The following is a 19,691-nucleotide window of genomic DNA, read 5'->3' on the forward strand; positions in this document are numbered from 1 at the left end:
CAACTTTGCCCTTCCCTATACACGTTGTCAGTGCAAATGGTGAATGACAGATGTCAAATATCAGTTCAGAATGATAAAACGAGGGACTCTTGTATTCCTGATATGGAGGGCTAGTATTCGAGTATTTATGTATTCATTGATTTTTGGCAGTATGCGTCTAAAGACGCAAGCATTTTTATATATTAATTAAGAGGGGTTGTTAATATGAACTGTTCGACGAGTTCTCAACCTCTACCATGTTGTTATAGATGGATCGGAGCATGAGGAGGACCCTGAGCAGGAGACACTAAAACTTGAACAAACAGCCATTGTCCTTGCCCTGCGTGACACCTTCATGCCCGGCCTGTCCGGCGACGATGCCATCATGTTCGCCACCCTTCTGACCGACCTCTTCCCGGGTGTGCAAGTCCCCATGATCTTTGACAGCTACGGGGTGGTGAATGGCAAGATGGCCCTTAATGACCCTGTCTGTAACCTGGACGAGATTCCTGTCATGTCGCCAAGCCGCCAGCAGACACCCGCCGACAAATCTGATGGTACGTGACTAGACACACTAGCAATATGCGACTTGCACTTAGAAAACACCTGACTTTTTGGGTGGCAAACTCGCACGCGATAACAACTACAAAAGGTTAATCCTCACTTACGAAACCTTTTTAGCGCCTACGAATCAGTCAGAAATTTTCTATAACAGTAAGGGATCATTTTCATTGAAAATGAATTTTGTCGTCTCGCCATTTCTGTGTTAGTTTCCCCTATCCCTCTGGCAGTGGATTTACTCCCTGTTTACAATAACGTTTAACTAACCTTTTTTAGATGAGGAAGAGGAGCTACTGCGTTTAATGGACACTTCCAAAACTTGTTAGTTTTCGGCTACTGTTTCCCATTGTATCACGCTCACAAGGAGCACTGTCTTTTCTATGTTACGAGAGCTTATCGATTTGTTATTTTTAGCGCTTGATAACATCACGGACGCTATCCAATTTACCAACCGGAGCACTGTCTTTTCTATGTTACGAGAGCTTATCGATTTGTTATTTTCAGCGCTTGATAACATCACGGACGCTATCCAAGTAGCAACCGGAGCACTGTCTTTTCTATGTTACGAGAGCTTATCGATTTTTTATTTTCAGCGATAGATAATATCACCGACGCTATCCAAGTAGCAACTGGAAAACTCGGCCTGCAGCCGGGAGTATCGTTCCAATCTCGTGTGGTGCAGCTTGCGGAGTTGGTCTCCGCGCACAAAGTGGTAAGTATCCTTCATCGGGTGTACACGGTTTCTTGAGTAAATTTTTGTGCTAACAAAAATTAACGAAAAATTAGGCATGGTACGATCTTGAAATTTAATTGGATAAAAACTTGGTGTTACATCCGAAAGGTACGCACATATTTCCGCATTAGGTAGGTAGGTGTGACGGGGTCCACGGCTCAGACTCACATCGTCCCCATAATATGTCAGCGTTATATAAGGTCTGCGTTGCAGGGCTGAGCGTTTGCATCCTATCGGCTCAGACTAACTTCATTATTCCATATAATCCCAATAATCCATATTATCCCATAAAAGTCTGGCGCGCCTTAGCCGAGAGTTTACATCCTATTGGCTCAGACTCAGTTCATTGTTTCCGTATAAGTTTTGCGTGCCGGGGCCGAACGCTTACATCCTATTGGCCCAGACTCACTCCATTGTTCCCGTATTAGGTCTGTGTGACGGGTCCGAGTGGATGCGGTAAGTCGGAGTGCATCAAGACCCTGGCCGCCGCCCACCGTGAGATGGGCCACCAAGTCAAGACGGATACTGTCTGTACGGGCGCCATGGAAAGCGAGGAGCTGCTGGGCTACACAGACCCTGTCACAAGGTAAGCTGTCGCCGGAAATTGCATAGCTGAAAATCATCCACCATTTTCAATTACGAAATCACGTGGATCACTGGATCCAAGTGCCAGGAAAAATATTGCGCAGATAAGTGAGATAGCTTTAAGACTTGCCCAGTTTGAGTCGGTCTTTATAATATACTATCGAAGATTTCTACTTTATTCAAGTATTTGACGGTGTATATGCCGTCTGAAATAGTATGCCCCTGTAATTTCCAGGAGCGTCAAAATATTTTGCCCTCATTTTCATTTGCTGGATTTCCCAAGTTTTGGCAACTTGCTAGGTTGACTAAGAGGATTTGTCTGCTTTATTGATCTATTGCTATTTATGGATTGGAAGGAGCTTCTTTATTGATTTTTTTGTTCTTTTTGGATTGGAGGGAGCTGCTTTATCGATCCATTGTTATGGATTGGAAGGAGCTTCTTTATTAATCTTCCGTTTTTTAGGGAGTGGAAGGACGGCTTGGTCGCTGTTCTTCTGCGTCGTCAGTGCCGCGTGCTTTGCCTACAGGAGATGGGGCATAACACGGCCGCCGGCAAGACACTCATGAAGTGGCTTCATCTGGACGGAACGGTATTGTAGATGTTTATAAATGCATGTCAACGGAAAATATGCTGAATCATATTCCAGTGCTAAACTCGAGTAGTCAAACACTCACCATGCTGGACGTTCCAATACCTCCAGCAAATAAAATCGATTTCTGTCTTTTCTGTCAATGGGTGTTGTTGCCTTACGCCTTAATTTATGGTTATGCTCTTTGCATTTCAGATTGATTCGCGACAAATGGAGATATTCGGTTCTGTCATTCAAAATAGCGGTGGGTCATTTTCAACATACTTATGCAAAGGCGGACGTACCTATTATTGATCCCATAGTCATATGTCATAAGAAGGTTTCGCTTCGTCCCTATTTTTTTTTACCATTTCAACACTTCAGGGTTAATTGTATATGTATTGCCAGATGTTTGTTGGTCGGAATTGTGTCAAATAGCTATATCTGCAGAATGAACCGTTATTTTATGATTTATGATGGCTGAATTCCACACTGAGTGAAAGCTAATAAAGAGGATGGAGTTGGCTGCTTAGATGAGAATCTCAATATTGGGTTTCAAAGCCGTTAAAAACATGCGCCACACTTGTCAGATTCAGAGACTTTAATACGTATTCTTTACGTTTTAGGCACGCTGGTTCTTGGAAATAACGAGAGGATCAAAGTCCCGGAAGCGCTTTTGATTCTATGGGAGGTGAGAACCTATGCGACATGAATTTCTTCGATCTGTTCCATCACTATGTACTTTAGTTAAACTATCATCTTCAGCGCTGATGTGATCACAGGGCACACACTTTAAAAAAAACATTCGTCTGACGGGGTCTCCTAAACTATGTGTCGCCTCTTTTGGCGCCTCTTTAGGGGCTCTGGCATGTATTGCAGGCGCTTCATTGCGTCCCGCTCCCTCTTTCCTGGCTGGACCTCAACGCCACGAAAACGGACGATTAGACGATCGAGTTTTCCGTGATAAAACACCATCCACTTCTTGCAAGTAGACTATAGTCTATATTAGAACTTACAAATTCGCATATTTAGTGTATGTAAAAATATATTGCATCTGTTAACTCCTGTTACTCTTCCTCTTACTACAGCTTGAGTCCCTGGAGAACCTATCCCCAGCAGTCATGTCCTCTGTGGGCATGCTCGCACTAAATAGCTCAGATGTCAGCTGGCCATTACTGGTGGAGCGCTGGCTCACGCACCGCCCCGAGCGCGAGGTCGGGGTTCTGAGGGATTTGTGTGATCGCTATATCGGCCCGACCCTCGAGTACCTTGCATCCAAGACCTCGGTCCCGCCCCAGACGGGTGCGCCCGTGGGACATAACAAACCATCGCAACTGAGACACGTGGTGTCAGTGACGGAGATGGGGATGGTCAACACGTTGCTTACTATAGTTGAGGTAAATTATAGTGGCACTTGCATTTGGAACAGCTTTAACATTTTTTAGCCCATTTATAAAACAAGATTTGACTGATGTGCTCTACGTTTTTTACACTCGTGTAATAATGTTATGTCATACCTTTGAATTACAGGCGATCATAGCTAACTACCAAGACCTGATTCCTAGCGAATTTGAGAACTATTTCTGCTACGCGGCAATGTGGGCGTTTGGCGGGACGCTGGAGGATAGCCACCGGTCTTATTTCAGCCAGTGGTGGAGAGATCAGTGGTGTGCCTTTGTTAACCTCCCAGGGGACGAAATGGTAAGAGGCCATCTAGAGAAACACGGTGAATAAGTACCACAGCGCTTGTTAGATGTCACAGATTGTGCAGTGCGTGTTTCTTGGCCCTGAACTTGACTTGTTGAACGTGTGTGAGCTTACTAGAATCTTATGTTCCTATTAGGATTTTACTCGCATTAAGTATATAGTATGTTCTAACCGCGTTAATTATTTTGTATTATCATTAATATTTTGTTATTCGAGGCTTGAATGCGGAGCTTATTCAGTCACAGTAGTTTCGAAAATAGCAGATAAAGAAAATTTGTACCATAATAATTTATTACGCAATAATTTGTGGTCCGAAGTGCACTCTTCACTCGAGCACACTTATTCGAGAGAGAAAGGGGAAGAAAGTGTGGCTCTATGCCCTGGGTCCCCGAAGATGGAAAAAACATGGTGGTTATGAGACGATAAGCATTTTTGGCTCGTGACTTTTATTCGTGTCTACTTTTTGAATAATTTTTTATCGTTACATACCTGGTGTTACCTGGTGTAGGTGTTGGACGGTAAATCCTTATGTTTTTACACATCCTCGAGGACCCAGGGTGTCGCGGAGATCGGGCACGCAGGGAGCGTGGTGCGAGAACGAAAGAGCACTGAAAGACTTTCTCAGTGCTCTTTCTTTTTCTCGCGCTCCCTGTGTGCCCGATCTCCGCGACGCCCTGGGTCCCCGAGGATGGTTTTTACATGTCTGGTGTTATCTCTGTGTAGGTGTGGAACTACTATGTGAATCCGGAGACGCACGAGTTTATCAGCTGGCGAGGTGCAGTGCCGCCCTATGCCCAGACGGCTGCCGAGGGTATCCCTAATGAGGCCTATGTACACACGATTCACAATGAGGTATACACCCATCACATTATGCCTTTTATGAAACACTAGTCACGCATTACCATTCAGGTGACATCAGTCACGCAGCGCAAACGGCCCACGGATCTTACTAGGCCCAATAAGGCAAATTGGAATAAAATTACAAACATTAGTCTAAGAACACAAACTACACATGCCGCGTCACGTTACCCATCATTTAACCCCATCCAATAACACCGATAAATTCAAATTGTTTATCAAAAATTATACTTCAATCGTAGCTGGTTGCTTCGAAGTAGTAACCAGCTAATCCTTGTATTTTCACATGAAACCACCGGCATTCTTTAACACTGCGAGTTTTTCTAGCGCATCTCCCATCTGGTTGGCCTTCTCGCTGATGCCGGCAAGCCTGTCCTCCTGATCGGGGAAGAAGGAGGCGGCAAGACCTCCACCCTAAGGCACCGACTGCGCCAACATGGCGGCGATATCGGCGAAGTCCTCAGCCTTACTGTATACTGCAACAAGTTCACGACAGGTCGTAGCCTGTGGCGAGAGATGGCCAAAAACCTGGAGTGGAAACACGCACATACATTTGTACCCAAGGGTAACAAGCGACTCACATGCCTTGTGGATGACCTGAACCTTAGCAAGGTTAGTAAACTGAGCGAGCCCATTGTTAGAAATACCCTCGCGTATACATACGTACCAAGAGTAACTCAAGACTCGCGTGCCTTGTAGATGACCTGAACCTCAGAAAGGTTAGTAAACCGTGTCAGAAGTGCCACTAGCGGATACATATGTTCTTATGCGTTTAATGTAGCACATTAGATATCGTTACAAGGCGATATATGGGTGTTAAAATAATTAAGTTATTTAAGATAACTGAGGCAATAGAGTGAGTAGTAAACCGTGTCAGAAGTGCCACTAGCTGATACATATGTTCTTAAGAGTAACAAGATGCGTTTAATGTAGCACATTAGATATCATTACAAGGCGATATATGGGTGTTAAAATAATTAAGTTATTCAAGAGAACTGAGGCAATAGAGTGAGTAGTCTGTTAAAATCCTTTGGATACAGGCACAACTTCGTAACAGGAGCACGATGTCGGATGGAAACACATGCACTCCAACGGTATCACAAAGGGTGTGGGCTTAATTCATGTTCTATGCCTGAATCTTTCTTGGGTCTCAGTTACTAAAGGCAGTACTACATTCGTCTTTATGTCTCGCCGCCTATTAACACTCTGTTTACCTTCCCTTTAGTCAAACGAATGGAGCACTCAGTCGGCCTGTGAGCTTGTCCGCCAGCATATAGACCACGGTGGAGTGTTTGACCCAGAGACACACGAGTGGAGAGAAGTTCGTGACGTGTCTTACCTCTCTTCGTACAATCCTTATACTTCACCAACCACAGCCAAGCTGGGCAGCCGACTCCTGCGACACTTTGCACTCCTCAGTGTGTCCTTCCCGAGGTAACTTATTGGATTTTGTTTTTACTAAAACCGCAGGGCGAGGGCATTGTACAGAGAGAATTGGACAAGATGTAGAATAACTTGTGTCATGTTGTTTGCCCTTGCAGTATCAGCGAGTTGCATTACATTTACACTCAGCAACTCGAAAAGCACTTCCTTCTGAACGCTCACCCGCCCCAGCCTACTGCCGCAGACAGCTCCTCGCAGGGGACTGGGGAGAACCACATAGAGAGCACAGGGATTGGGCACCAGGACCGCGTTTTGAGGGAGCTATTAAGCGCCATGACATATGTGACCCTCGAGCTTCAGGACAGCATGCGTACTATGTACCTTGCCACGGCTCAGAGATGTCACTACCTGTTCACAATGACGGACCTTACTATGATATTCAGGTTAGAGCCGATGGGGGGAGTGCTTCAGATGATTCCACCCTGGGGGAATGGGCGTACTATGAAATTTAGGAGAAAACTTATGGAGAAGGGGGGAGTGCATCAGATGATCTGACCCTTGGGGAGGTGGCCTTATGATATTAAGGTGAGGACTGATTGAGATGGTGGTGAAGTGCATCTGAGTATTTTTATCCATGGGGGGTGGGGAAAGGGGAGGAAAGGGAAGAGGGGTGAATTGAATGATTTGCTAACCATACAGGCTACACTGTCATCAATTATTCATACCCAGATTCCTAAAAAGAACCATCATATCAAATAGATTTAAGTTTGTGCCTCATTTTTCCTCGTTACTGTAGGAATGTTTGTCTTACTCTTCGCCCTGGCTGTTCCCATCGTGATTTGCTGTTGCTTTGGAAACACGAGTGCGATTGGGTATACGGCCGACGCTTGATTGACGCCGTGGATAAGGAAAGGTTCCAGCAGGCCTTCCTCACTGCGGCCAAAAAACGATTTACACATGAGGACCAGGTACATAGCTCTTGTATATCTCATAGTTAGCCTTCCCCGCCGCGGCCAAAAAGCAACTTTAGTGGCTAAAATATTTCATATGTGAAGGCGATGAAATTTGGAACCCTCGATTTTCTGACATTTTAATAACTGGGATAGGTTCTGGATTTAAGCAAAGGTCCGCAATAGCGGGATTTCTAAGGGCGAGAGCCATTAAAATATTGCCCTTCTTTTCAAGCTGTCCGTGATTACGGGTGCCACGCCATTCTTCACCAATCTAATCGATCTGGAGGACTCCGCTGGAGAAGTGATGGGGACTGGGGCTAGCGAAGTCAACGAAGATGACGTGCATCTTGCCTATCGTCACGTGACAGACATGGCCAAGGTCAGGGCGTATTTCGTCGGTATTTGTAGTGGAACCTCGTTAATAAGGATACCAGTGTTACCCGCAAAACTGTCCTCATACAGTGGAACCTTATTAATAATGCACCTCTGGTACCCACAAAACTGTCCTGAATAATCGAAAAACGGGTGTTTCACAACCGGGGATACACTTTGAGTATTATAATTAGTGATAGCGCAGTTGCACCACTCAAACTAAAGAAATGAAATTATTTTGTTATCTGTGTGTTATAATGAATTTAGCTTTTCAAGATAGGACGGTTTTACATTAGGTGATTCCTAATGTCATTATCTGTGTTATTATGGATCTAGCTTTTCAAGAATAGGACCTCTTCTGTTTCCTTATGTTATTATGTGAAGACAAAGGTCTGTTTTTGTTTCCTGGTGGTGTGATGTAGGTTCGTGCTGTCCTGGAGCACGGCATTGAGGAGTACAACAAGGACTTCCCGAGGCTCAAGATCACGCTTCACGAAGTAAGCCACAATCAACCCATTCTAATACACCGCAGCTCAACGGCCACACATTGTTGCTAGATGAAAGTTTGTACGGAATTAACACTAAAATGGAAATTTAAGCGCTACGAGAGAAATATATTTTGGACGTTTCGAGACATCTGTCTTTTCATAAATTGGATTCCTTTTATGATTACGGGATTTCATTCGCAAGCACGTGTTTACGTGCGACGTTACCAAGTGTAGTCACCCAAAAAAGCACTGTTGAAAGCACAAGGCTGATACTGGCCTATATAACATAAATATGCTGTTGTGCGTGGTTTGATTTCTAACACACTGTCCTCTCGCTAAGTCGTGGCTTAAGATTTATTTTTGCTTCTTTGTAATAACTTTTTATGAGAATACAAAATAACAGGCTGTCAACTGTAATTGGAAGGTTAAATTGTTAATTGACCTTGAATATAATAATCAGTGGGTTCCTAATAATTTTACAGAAGATAATGGAGTGTTATAAGGACAATATTGCCAAACAGGTTAAAGTTTTGGATAGAATTGTTCTTTACACTTTAATTTGCTCCATCAATCTTGTTTTGTTATATAATAGTAAACGCAAAAATGTATTTCTCTTATCGTTCTTGTCTCTAGGCCTAGTGCTATTCAGTAGCGTCTATGTATTCAATACAATTTTAAATGTCTCTTTGTGAACAGGACGTCATGGAGGTCATCTGCCGGCTCGTACGCATCATCCAATGCCCTCACGAGTGCGGCCACGCCTTGATAGTGTCCGAGGGATCACCCGGACAGGCTACCAAGCTGGCCCAACTTTCTGCACACCTGTGTGACTACTCAGTGTTCCGCATCAACCCGTCGTCTATCTCTAACCATGCTAAGTATACTCTGGAGAGCTTCAAGGCTGATTTAGTGCAGGCTTACACAAGGGCCGGAGTGAAGGTGCGACGTTGTATACTTGTATTAGATATTTTAGTGTTAAATTTGAGAAATTTGATGAGAAAAAGAAAACTCTAACACGACATTCACATTAACAGATAAAATATATAATTTTCTGATGTGACGCCATATGATGACTTCATACCTTTATGACGTCGTTGAAATTTCAATATTATCTATAAGTAAAGTTCTAATTTTAACATTGATAATGATAAAACTCAATTCATCCCTGATTTATCATGGCTGATGTTCCCGTTGTACTTGTTGTGTCTTTAGTCTCCCTTCCCCTATGTTTGCATTAAACAGAAACATGGCCATGGCAGTTGTTAATGTTCTCCTTGTCCCCGGTCTAAATGCAGGGTGAACGCTTGCTACTGCTTTTGCCCGAGTCTGACATGATTGAGGAAGACTTTTTCGTGTACGTCAGCGAGTTCCTCGTTTCCTGCTCCATCTCACACCTCTTCACCGAGGAGGAGCAAACGTCGGTTATCAACGCAGTCCGTACGGAGGTCACACAGGCTGGACTAACCTACACCAGGGACGTGGCCTGGGACTTCTTCCTTAAGTAAGTTTGGTGCTAGGTAGGGAAGGGGCTTATCCAGGAATTCTGGGCACATATTGAAGAGGGTCACGCAAGCTGGGTCAAGGGTCACGCAAACTGGGCTAGGTAACCTACACAAGAGATGTGGCCTGGGACTTCTTCCTTAGAGTTTGGGCTTAAGTAGGGAAGGGGCCGATTTTCTGGGGCACATATTGAATAGGTTCACGCTAGCTGGACTACTGTAATTTAGACTAACGGTGTGGTGTGGTAAGTATGAGGCTATGTAGATAAGGGGTAGATCGGAGGATTCTGGGTGTGGAGGAAGGACATATCGAAAGGGTACAAGGGGGATCATTTTCTTAGCTCCCAACTTGATCTGTAACCTTTAATGACGGTGATCGTATGAATTTACTTATCAGAAACGTTACATATTAACAATGGTCAATTAAATATTTTTCATTGTCTTTGTGTGCAGGACCGTCAGGGAGAATCTCCGTGTCGTCATGACAAGCACGTCACTTGACGACGCGTTCCAGAAGCGCTGCCGTTCCCTTCCAGCGCTCACCAATACTGTATCCATCATATTGCTAAAACACTGGTCGAAAGAGGAGCTAGTGACACACGCTAGTTACCACCTTAAAGGTAGGCCATACAGCCCCAGTTTATAATGCATCCATTACATTAACACTGACACCAATAAGGTGAAAGTGTCAAACGATAGGTACCACCTTAAAGGTAGGCCATACAGCCCCAGTTTATAATGCATCCATTACATTAACACTGACACCAATAAGGTGAAAGTGTCAAACGACAGGTACCACCTTAAAGGTAGGCCATACAGCCCCAGTTTATAATGCATCCATTACATTAACACTGACACCAATAAGGTGAACGTGTCAAACGATAGGTAACATCATTAAGGTAGGCCATACAGCCCCAGTTTATAATGCATCCATTACATTAACACTGACACCGATAAGGTGAACGTGTCAAACGATAGGTACCACCTTAAAGGTAGGCCATACAGCCCCAGTTTATAATGCATCCATTACATTAACACTGACACCGATAAGGTGAACGTGTCAAACGATAGGTAACACCTTAAAGGTAGGCCATACAGCCCCAGTTTATAATGCATCCATTACATTAACACTGACACCAATAAGGTGAACGTGTCAAACGATAGGTAACACCTTAAAGGTAGGCCATACAGCCCCAGTTTATAATGCATCCATTACATTAACACTGACACCAATAAGATGAAAGTGTCAAACGACAGGTAACACCTTAAAGGTAGGCCATACAGCCCAAGTTTATAATGCATCCATTACATTAACACTGACACCAATGAGGTGATAGTGTCAAACGATAGGTAACATCTTAAAGGTACGCCATGCAGCCCCAGTTTATAATGCATCCATTAAATTAACACTGACACCAATAAGATGAAAGTGTCAAACGACAGGTACCACCTTAAAGGTAGGCCATACAGCCCCAGTTTATAATGCATCCATTACATCAACACTGACACCAATAAGATGAAAGTGTCAAACGACAGGTACCACCTTAAAGGTAGGCCATACAGCCCCAGTTTATAATGCATCCATTACATTAACACTGACACCGATAAGGTGAAAGTGTCAAACGATAGGTACCACCTTAAAGGTAGGCCATACAGCCCCAGTTTATAATGCATCCATTACATTAACACTGACACCAATAAGGTGAACGTGTCAAACGACAGGTACCACCTTAAAGGTAGGCCATACAGCCCCAGTTTATAATGCATCCATTACATTAACACTGACACCGATAAGGTGAACGTGTCAAACGATAGGTAACACCTTAAAGGTAGGCCATACAGCCCCAGTTTATAATGCATCCAGTACATTAACACTGACACCAATAAGGTGAACGTGTCAAACGATAGGTAACACCTTAAAGGTAGGCCATACAGCCCCAGTTTATAATGCATCCATTACATTAACACTGGCACCAATAAGATGAAAGTGTCAAACGACAGGTAACACCTTAAAGGTAGGCCATACAGCCCAAGTTTATAATGCATCCATTACATTAACACTGACACCAATGAGGTGATAGTGTCAAACGATAGGTAATATCTTAAAGGTACGCCATGCAGCCCCAGTTTATAATGCATCCATTAAATTAACACTGACACCAATAAGATGAAAGTGTCAAACGACAGGTACCACCTTAAAGGTAGGCCATACAGCCCCAGTTTATAATGCATCCATTACATCAACACTGACACCAATAAGATGAAAGTGTCAAACGACAGGTACCACCTTAAAGGTAGGCCATACAGCCCCAGTTTATAATGCATCCATTACATTAACACTGACACCGATAAGGTGAAAGTGTCAAACGATAGGTACCACCTTAAAGGTAGGCCATACAGCCCCAGTTTATAATTCATCCATTACATTAACACTGACACCAATAAGGTGAACGTGTCAAACGACAGGTACCACCTTAAAGGTAGGCCATACAGCCCCAGTTTATAATGCATCCATTACATTAACACTGACACCGATAAGGTGAACGTGTCAAACGATAGGTAACACCTTAAAGGTAGGCCATACAGCCCCAGTTTATAATGCATCCATTACATTAACACTGACACCAATAAGGTGAACGTGTCAAACGATAGGTAACACCTTAAAGGTAGGCCATACAGCCCCAGTTTATAATGCATCCATTACATTAACACTGACACCAATAAGATGAAAGTGTCAAACGACAGGTAACACCTTAAAGGTAGGCCATACAGCCCAAGTTTATAATGCATCCATTACATTAACACTGACACCAATGAGGTGATAGTGTCAAACGATAGGTAACATCTTAAAGGTACGCCATGCAGCCCCAGTTTATAATGCATCCATTAAATTAACACTGACACCAATGAGGTGAATGTGTCAAACGATAGGTAACATCATTAAGGTACGCCATACAGCCTCCACTGTGTAATACTGTATGATTGAATTAACACTGGTCTAAGGATAAGTGTACACGCTAGTTACCATCTTAAAGCTACGACATACAGTTCCCATTAAATTGTTATATGTTGTCGCATTTTCTGATGCGTATTCGATATTCTTTTTGCAACACTGGTTGGCTAGTGAAGTTCAATATCAAACAGGAACCACTGTTCTCGCGTCCTTATTGGCTACCTCCTAATGCTGTCGAAGTGATCATGGTAGCGCGCTTCGCTGTAAGAGCTCTCTTCTATGTGCCGCTAGCAAGAGCTTTGACTGTGCCCGGTCGTTATCAAGCAGTTCTGTTATAACCCCTCATGCTTTGTGCGTATATACTCTTCAGAAGTGAACATTCTTGACGCGGTGGAGAAAGAGAATCTTGCCCACCTGATGGCGTCTATGCACCTTGCATTACGTCATCAAGACGGCGCAGACAAGGAGTCTGGTACCCATGGCCACCTCACTAACACCACCTTCGAGATTTTCGTGGAAAAGTAAGCTAGACCTAGATAATTATTAATTGATGATATTTATTTGCCTTACGCCCGAAAATGATGTACTGTGCGTTTTTGTCGTTACCCTTGTCTTCTTTATTTTGTTGCCGTTTTGCTGTCTTATTTTTTTGCTGCTGTTGATGTGTTGCTATTACAGTGTTATTTTTTGTGTTATATTATAAATATTGCTAATGGGAACATTTTTCGTTGCTGCGGCTTTGTTACTGTTGTCAAGGCTAGATGACCAGCCTCCAAACAACTAACATGTTTTGATGTTATTTCTAAGCTAACCGTATTGTTTAAATCAAGGTTCATCAATCTTGTGAAGAAGCGTCAAGATTTTCTTGTGCGTGAGCACGAACAAGTGGAGGCCGCACTGAAGACGATCGAGCGCGGCTCCATGCTTGCTGAGCAGCTCAAGAAACAGCTCAAGCACGAGAAAAGGGTGCTGGAACAGAAAAAGGAGGTTAGCGTCTTCTTTCACCTTCTGTCTCTACACTCTTCTTCCAGTTGCTTCGGCCTTACCCTTATTCTAGTCGAATTTCCACCTTACTCCATCCACATCTCCTTCTTTCTCACTTATTTTTGTCACTTAGTTATTCTACCCCAACCTTACCTCATCCCGATGCTTCTCTTATTTTTGCCACCTTACCCTTCTTATTTTCCCCTTCCGATGAGAAATAGGAATAAATGCAATTAATTAATTATTTATTTTTTGTTTGTTTGTTTGTTTCAGGGGAACCGTCAACTACTTATGCAGATAGGACAGGTCGGTCATTTTATCATAATAATGATTCTTATGTTTTGAATTACGAAAATAACATGAATACCTTTTATTGAATAGGATCGCGCTATCGCCGAGGAGCAAGTGCGACTTGTCAAGCGACAACAAGAGCGAATCCACAAGCTGAAAAAGGTGAAGAGAGACTTCCAGATTGGCTGTTTTTCCTTTCTTTCTCTGAGTGCGAATTTTAATTTGTAAAGACCAAAACAAAATTGGGAGCTGGACTTCCCTAATATATAGATTTAGGCACTGCCTAAAAGCGGAGCCAGCGTACAATCTATTTAAGCCATATTATAATAATCAATCAATCAATCTTTTATTGAAAGGGAAAATCCGAAGCCAGAGGCTTATTAGGCTTAATACATAAATGTATGTACATATGTTATGTGTGAGTGACCCATATTGAAGCATCAGGGTGTCAAGGGTATGAACATCTGTTATTTTTGTGCTAAACCATAATATAGGGTTCGGTGTGGCATTACAAAAAGATGCTGTTTGTTTTAAAAAGGTAGCTATATTTTCATTTCACATAACTTCCATGTATAGTGCTAAATTATCTGTAAAATAATTTTATGAAAGGTCAAATGGTACATTCTATACACCCATTTATTATGTTGACTAATAATGAGAGTACAGTGCTGTTGATTTTTGCAAATATTATCTCAGATTCGAATAATAGCTATTTCAAAAGTAGATTTCTCACAAACCCCTGTGGAGTTAATTAGTGCAAATTGAAACTAAGAATTTAGTTTTTTATTAGAAATTTATTTTTTATTAGAAAACCCATTTATATCTAGAAATAATTCCAAGTAACATTAAGAATAGAAATTAGTAATTTAATTTTGAAGTCTGTTTTTAGGGGTTGATGAGCCAGAGGTTGAATGGCCTTTTTTATAGGAAAAGCTGTAGAAAAAGAATCCTATACATAAAGGGAAATGTGTAGGTAAAACAGATCTTTTAAAAACCTGTAACTCCTTATGAACCTTTTTTTTTCTAGAATTAATCCAAAATTCATATTTTAAATTTCAAATGTTCTTCGAACTCACAAAATAACTAAAACCGGTCCTCGCTCGATTTTTTTCACAAAAGAGCTGACAGAACTTAAATGTGATGTGGAATTTCCAGATGAGAAATCGTTCTTTATTTAAGCTTACAGGGAAAAAGTTATTCCTTGTAAAGCTTGAGTATTATAGTTCACTTCTTAGAAAGAATGCGACGTTTGTTTACTGACAATCAATCGCACAATTACCACATGGTCTTCCTATCCTTTTTATGGGATAATGGATGAACAAACTAGCTAAATTCATAGTTAGGAAAGGCTCTCACATGACTTCAACTGTTAATCTTATTGAGTGCTAGAAATATGTCAACACGAGTTTTTCATGGCTCCGTCAAAGTTTTTAAATTGAAGTCTTACCTTCTTTTTCCAAAACACATCGTTTGTTCTTCCGTCCATCGTTTGTACGTCTTTGTATTATAAAAGTGTTAAGATGTGTCGATTTTCTTTCTTGGTTTTAGCCACAACGAAAATAATGCAAAAACTTTATCAACAATACTCCCGGTGTCGGCCGCGAGTTAGAAGAACAAAAACGCGGGAAAAATTAGACGCAGGGTTCCCGTGAGTGTAAATACAAAAACACTAAAAACTAAATTATTGTAAGTTTTGCTGTGCCTTTCGGGGTTTTATTAAGTATGAAGCATTCTCGGATAGTGCTAAAATATATGCTTGTATAATGATTTCACTGAAGTGAAGTTTTACGAAGTTATCGCAAATTGTGCTGGCTCCACGGGCAGACGGGCGACACCACAGGGTACCCGCGCGATGACCAAGTTACTCTTAGTGAATCTGATCGATTACTTTCTTACTGAAATAAGTCCAAATCCATGAGAACGAAGAACAAATATCTAAAGCTTAGTGTTTTTCTTTAATGACTCTAACTAAATCATCTAGTTTTTTTTTCTCAACCGTTTCAAATATATCGAGATATGCATATTACTGTTTAAGCGTAAAGTGGTTTAGGATGTTCGCTCCTCATTGCCTACTATGTTGCACTAAATGTCGACAGAAGAAACTTCAAAGCCTTTTCTTTAATTTTTAACCTGCTTGATATATCTATCGTGTAATTAGAACAGTTTTTTTTTTATTCTAAAAGGTTTCCTTGATAACAGAACCCCTTTGTTCCTGTATTCCAAGTCACCATCTAAGCCCATCTCGTGCCAGAATGCCTGGGTTTGGCTGCACGCTTTCAAGCCCGTGTGACTGTCTTTTCCTTCTGTAGGCGCTGCCTGAGTACCAGATAGCGCACGAGCGTGCAGTTTTCAAGGCTGCTGCGGTAGTGACGGATACGAAAAAGGTGCTTCGATACCTTGATGCACAAGGGCTTACGGAGCTCCGCGCCATGCAAAAGCCGGATAGCGAGATCGAAGACCTGTTAGCTGCCATTATCATTATAGGTATGACTTGTATGCCACGTATTAACCTCACCCAATCTTGTTCATCAGCAATATCGTCATTATCATTATCATTGGAGGCGTCGTCATCATCATGATCATTCGAAATATTTTTATCGTAGTTATCAACATAATCACAATCATCTACATTAGAAACTTGATAAACAAGTCCTTCAATATACTGTCTTAATCCTATACTCTTCCCTTGTAGTGAAGTCGCCCACATCAGACCTCACGTGGAACAAAGGTGCCAAAAGACTTATGGCAAATCTTGACCGGTAGGTAACCATTTAAAAAAATCATTTTTTCAGCAGCGCGTACAGAAGCTCAAAACAGTCAACTTGCTTCGAAACGTTTAGTTTTTGTGGCCACATCATCATAAGAAGTCAAAACCTTTGTATAGTGCCAATTAGCATCTCGAGACAACAAAGTGCACTTCATAAACTGCTGACTGTATTCGGCCACACTTATGTGTACAGTTCTACGTAGTTTACATCCGTGAGTGAGGTTTAATGTGTAAACACTGTCAACTCGGGCCAACGTCCCAAGCGTCCCCAGCGTGTTACAACGCGATGAGAGACGTAACCTCCAGCTTTATTAACCTCCGAGAAAGTGACCAGTCCCTAATTTATAACCAGGTTTTTTACACTTCTGAAAAAACCCCTTGTGGTCTGACCCCCGATTGAACTCCTAGTAATCGAATTACTTTGTAGGTTCCGCGAGGAGTTGTCGCTGTTTGACGAGATTGAACTCCCGCCAAGCACGCTAGAGGTGGTGGAGCCATACCTCAAGAAGCCACACTTTACCGGCGACTACCTTGAGCGCAAGACCAGCAATTCTGCCGTCGGCTCACTAGTGCTTTGGGTCCGTGGTGTCGTCAGGTAGGATTACGTCACAGTCACTTTTCCTAGACCAAGCTCATAAAAATTGGCGTGGCCTCACTTATGATTCGAGTACGTGTCGTCAGGTAGAATTGCGTGACATGTCAAGTCACCTAAAATTGTAAGATCACCCCATGCGTTACTTTCTGTAGGAAAGTACTAGCAATTTGCCATTGGTTAACATGTTCTTTGGGTCCGTTGTGTCCTCAGGCAGGAATTTTTCATGTCACGTTACATCAAATTGTAACGTCACACCACGCGTTACCTTCCTAGGGCAAGACCAGAAATATGCTAATATAGTTTCACTAGCTATTTGGGTTGGAAGGTTTCTATAGTGTAGGAAAAATTCCGCACTGAGAGACCTAATCCTTTCCTTATCCGAGAAGACGATAGATTCACAGTCATATGTAGAGAGCAAGGTTTTTATTACCCTGGGTACCAGAGTCTCCAGACTTCTGTAACGTTGTTAGGCTATCTGCCTTGACACCCTACTCTGTTCCACTAGATACCATCGCATGATGCAATCCAAAGTAAAGCCCCTGCATGCCAAGGTAGCGGAGACCTCCTCAGCGGAGGAGTCTGCCGTCAGCAAGATGACCGCTATGGACGACAAGCTAAAGGGGCTTGAAGATCGCCTCAAGTCCCTATCGCAAGCTTATGAGGATGCGTCCATCGACAAGTGTCGGCAGTTCGAGTTGACGCAGACACTAGATGCGCAGCTTACTCAGGCTGCTTACTTTGAGAAGGTGAGTGATGGCTAACTGTTACCTGCCCTCCTTGTGCCTGGTGGCACTAAGGGAGTTTACATCGTTTTGTCACTTTTCTCGTTCAGCCGCCTTTACCTGCACCTCCTCTGATCCCTTCCACCCCGCCTCGTCCCTCTCCTTCTCCCTTACAACACCACACGCTAACATACCGTTTGCTTTATCCAGGTGCTTGCGTCTGGTCGTCAGAAGTGGCTATACATCCTGCAGTCCATTAGGAACCGCCTTAACGCCATAGCTGGAGGTGTGGCTGTCGCAGCCGCATTTTCGTCGTACTTAGGTCCTTATAACTTCAGCTTCCGCCGAGATATGATGACGGTGCACTGGCCTGCCTGCCTTGAAGAGCGAGGTACGATCTTGTTTAACGACTGCAAGGGGCGTATTGAAAAGCCTTGACAGAGGGTTTGAGTCACAGGGAAATCTTTTAAGGCGAGGGTAAAACTTTCAAAACCGATCATGACGCAGAATTGGCTACTGTGCACGCTAGAAAATTACTTTCTCTTTATATTGTGGGCCGTACATTTGTAAAATGTGAATTATCAGCTTAATTCATCGTAATTTTGAAAACGATTACAAATCTGTACCTTTCAAAAGGAATTCTTTGTTTTAGCAGAATAAAGATGTCTGCATTGTGGAACCCCTTTTCCACTCGTTTTGCAAATGGCTAATGACGAGTATTGCCACTGATCAAAAGTGTACCGTTCTTAACTTTTAGGGGTCCCCTTGGTTCTTGACGCCTCCGCGCCCTACCCCGATGCGAGACTCTTCAAAACAGACGGCCTCTCAAAAACCGACAGTGACCTTGACAAGCAAGTAACTGGCAACCCCCTTGCTAACAGTGATGGTGCCCGAGATCCGGGGGATGGTGCAATCGAGGAAGAAAAGACTAGGGAGAGGGGTGATGGTGCGGCATCTGCAGGTGCACAGACCCCTTTGAGTCAGTCTCGCGCTGATGAGAATTCGAATTGTCAAACCTCTTCCGAGGAAGCGAAGTCTGTTGCCAGTATAGGTATGTACTAAAATTGACATTTAGAGCCTTCAGTACTTTAGAGCCCAGATGTATACTTAGAGCCCAGATAAACACTTCAGTACTTTAGAGCCCAGATGTATACTTAGAGCCCAGATATACACTTCAGTACCTCAGAGCCTAGATGTATACTTAGAGCCCTGATATACACTTCAGTACCTCAGAGCCCAGATGTATACTTAGAGCCCAGATATACACTTCAGTACCTCACAGCCCAGATGTATACTTAGAGCCCAGATATACACTTCAGTACCTCAGAGCCTAGATGTATACTTAGAGCCCAGATATACACTTCAGTACCTCAAAGCCCAGATGTATACTTATAGCCCAGACATACACTTCAGTACCTCAGAGCCCAGATGTATACTTTTAGCCCAGAAATACACTTCAGTACCTCAGAGCCCAGATGTATACTTAGAGCCCAGATATACACTTCAGTACCTCAGAGCCCAGATGTATACTTAGAGCCCAGATATACACTTCAGTACCTCAGAGCCCAGATGTATACTTAGAGCCCAGATATACACTTCAGCACCTCAGAGCCCAGATGTATACTTATAGCCCAGATATACACTTAAGTACCTCAGAGCCCAGATGTATCCTTAGAGCCCAGATAAACGCTT

General features: G+C 42.9%; 1 protein-coding gene across 2 annotated transcripts in view; it reads left to right on the plus strand.

Moving 5' to 3' along the window:
• The window catches only part of LOC5515459 (dynein beta chain, flagellar outer arm-like), a 76,083-nt gene that overhangs the window by 35,406 nt on the left and 20,986 nt on the right, over window positions 1–19,691 (plus strand). For both annotated transcript variants that reach the window (XM_048733039.1, XM_048733038.1), the window contains exons 43-70: window positions 249–536; window positions 1,134–1,252; window positions 1,702–1,859; window positions 2,322–2,448; window positions 2,644–2,692; window positions 3,054–3,118; window positions 3,516–3,824; window positions 3,958–4,128; window positions 4,858–4,986; window positions 5,320–5,604; window positions 6,218–6,426; window positions 6,534–6,818; window positions 7,172–7,343; window positions 7,561–7,707; window positions 8,123–8,197; window positions 8,885–9,127; window positions 9,484–9,689; window positions 10,141–10,307; window positions 13,011–13,161; window positions 13,471–13,627; window positions 13,898–13,930; window positions 14,006–14,077; window positions 16,225–16,399; window positions 16,608–16,674; window positions 17,110–17,277; window positions 17,783–18,023; window positions 18,210–18,390; window positions 18,757–19,050. In XM_048733039.1, the coding sequence (XP_048588996.1) occupies window positions 249–536; window positions 1,134–1,252; window positions 1,702–1,859; window positions 2,322–2,448; window positions 2,644–2,692; window positions 3,054–3,118; window positions 3,516–3,824; window positions 3,958–4,128; window positions 4,858–4,986; window positions 5,320–5,604; window positions 6,218–6,426; window positions 6,534–6,818; window positions 7,172–7,343; window positions 7,561–7,707; window positions 8,123–8,197; window positions 8,885–9,127; window positions 9,484–9,689; window positions 10,141–10,307; window positions 13,011–13,161; window positions 13,471–13,627; window positions 13,898–13,930; window positions 14,006–14,077; window positions 16,225–16,399; window positions 16,608–16,674; window positions 17,110–17,277; window positions 17,783–18,023; window positions 18,210–18,390; window positions 18,757–19,050 (4,743 nt within the window). The remainder of the gene's footprint in view (window positions 1–248; window positions 537–1,133; window positions 1,253–1,701; window positions 1,860–2,321; window positions 2,449–2,643; window positions 2,693–3,053; window positions 3,119–3,515; window positions 3,825–3,957; window positions 4,129–4,857; window positions 4,987–5,319; window positions 5,605–6,217; window positions 6,427–6,533; window positions 6,819–7,171; window positions 7,344–7,560; window positions 7,708–8,122; window positions 8,198–8,884; window positions 9,128–9,483; window positions 9,690–10,140; window positions 10,308–13,010; window positions 13,162–13,470; window positions 13,628–13,897; window positions 13,931–14,005; window positions 14,078–16,224; window positions 16,400–16,607; window positions 16,675–17,109; window positions 17,278–17,782; window positions 18,024–18,209; window positions 18,391–18,756; window positions 19,051–19,691) is intronic.

Source organism: Nematostella vectensis, chromosome 9 (genome assembly GCF_932526225.1).
Source record: "Nematostella vectensis chromosome 9, jaNemVect1.1, whole genome shotgun sequence".
Taxonomy (NCBI): domain Eukaryota; kingdom Metazoa; phylum Cnidaria; class Anthozoa; order Actiniaria; family Edwardsiidae; genus Nematostella; species Nematostella vectensis.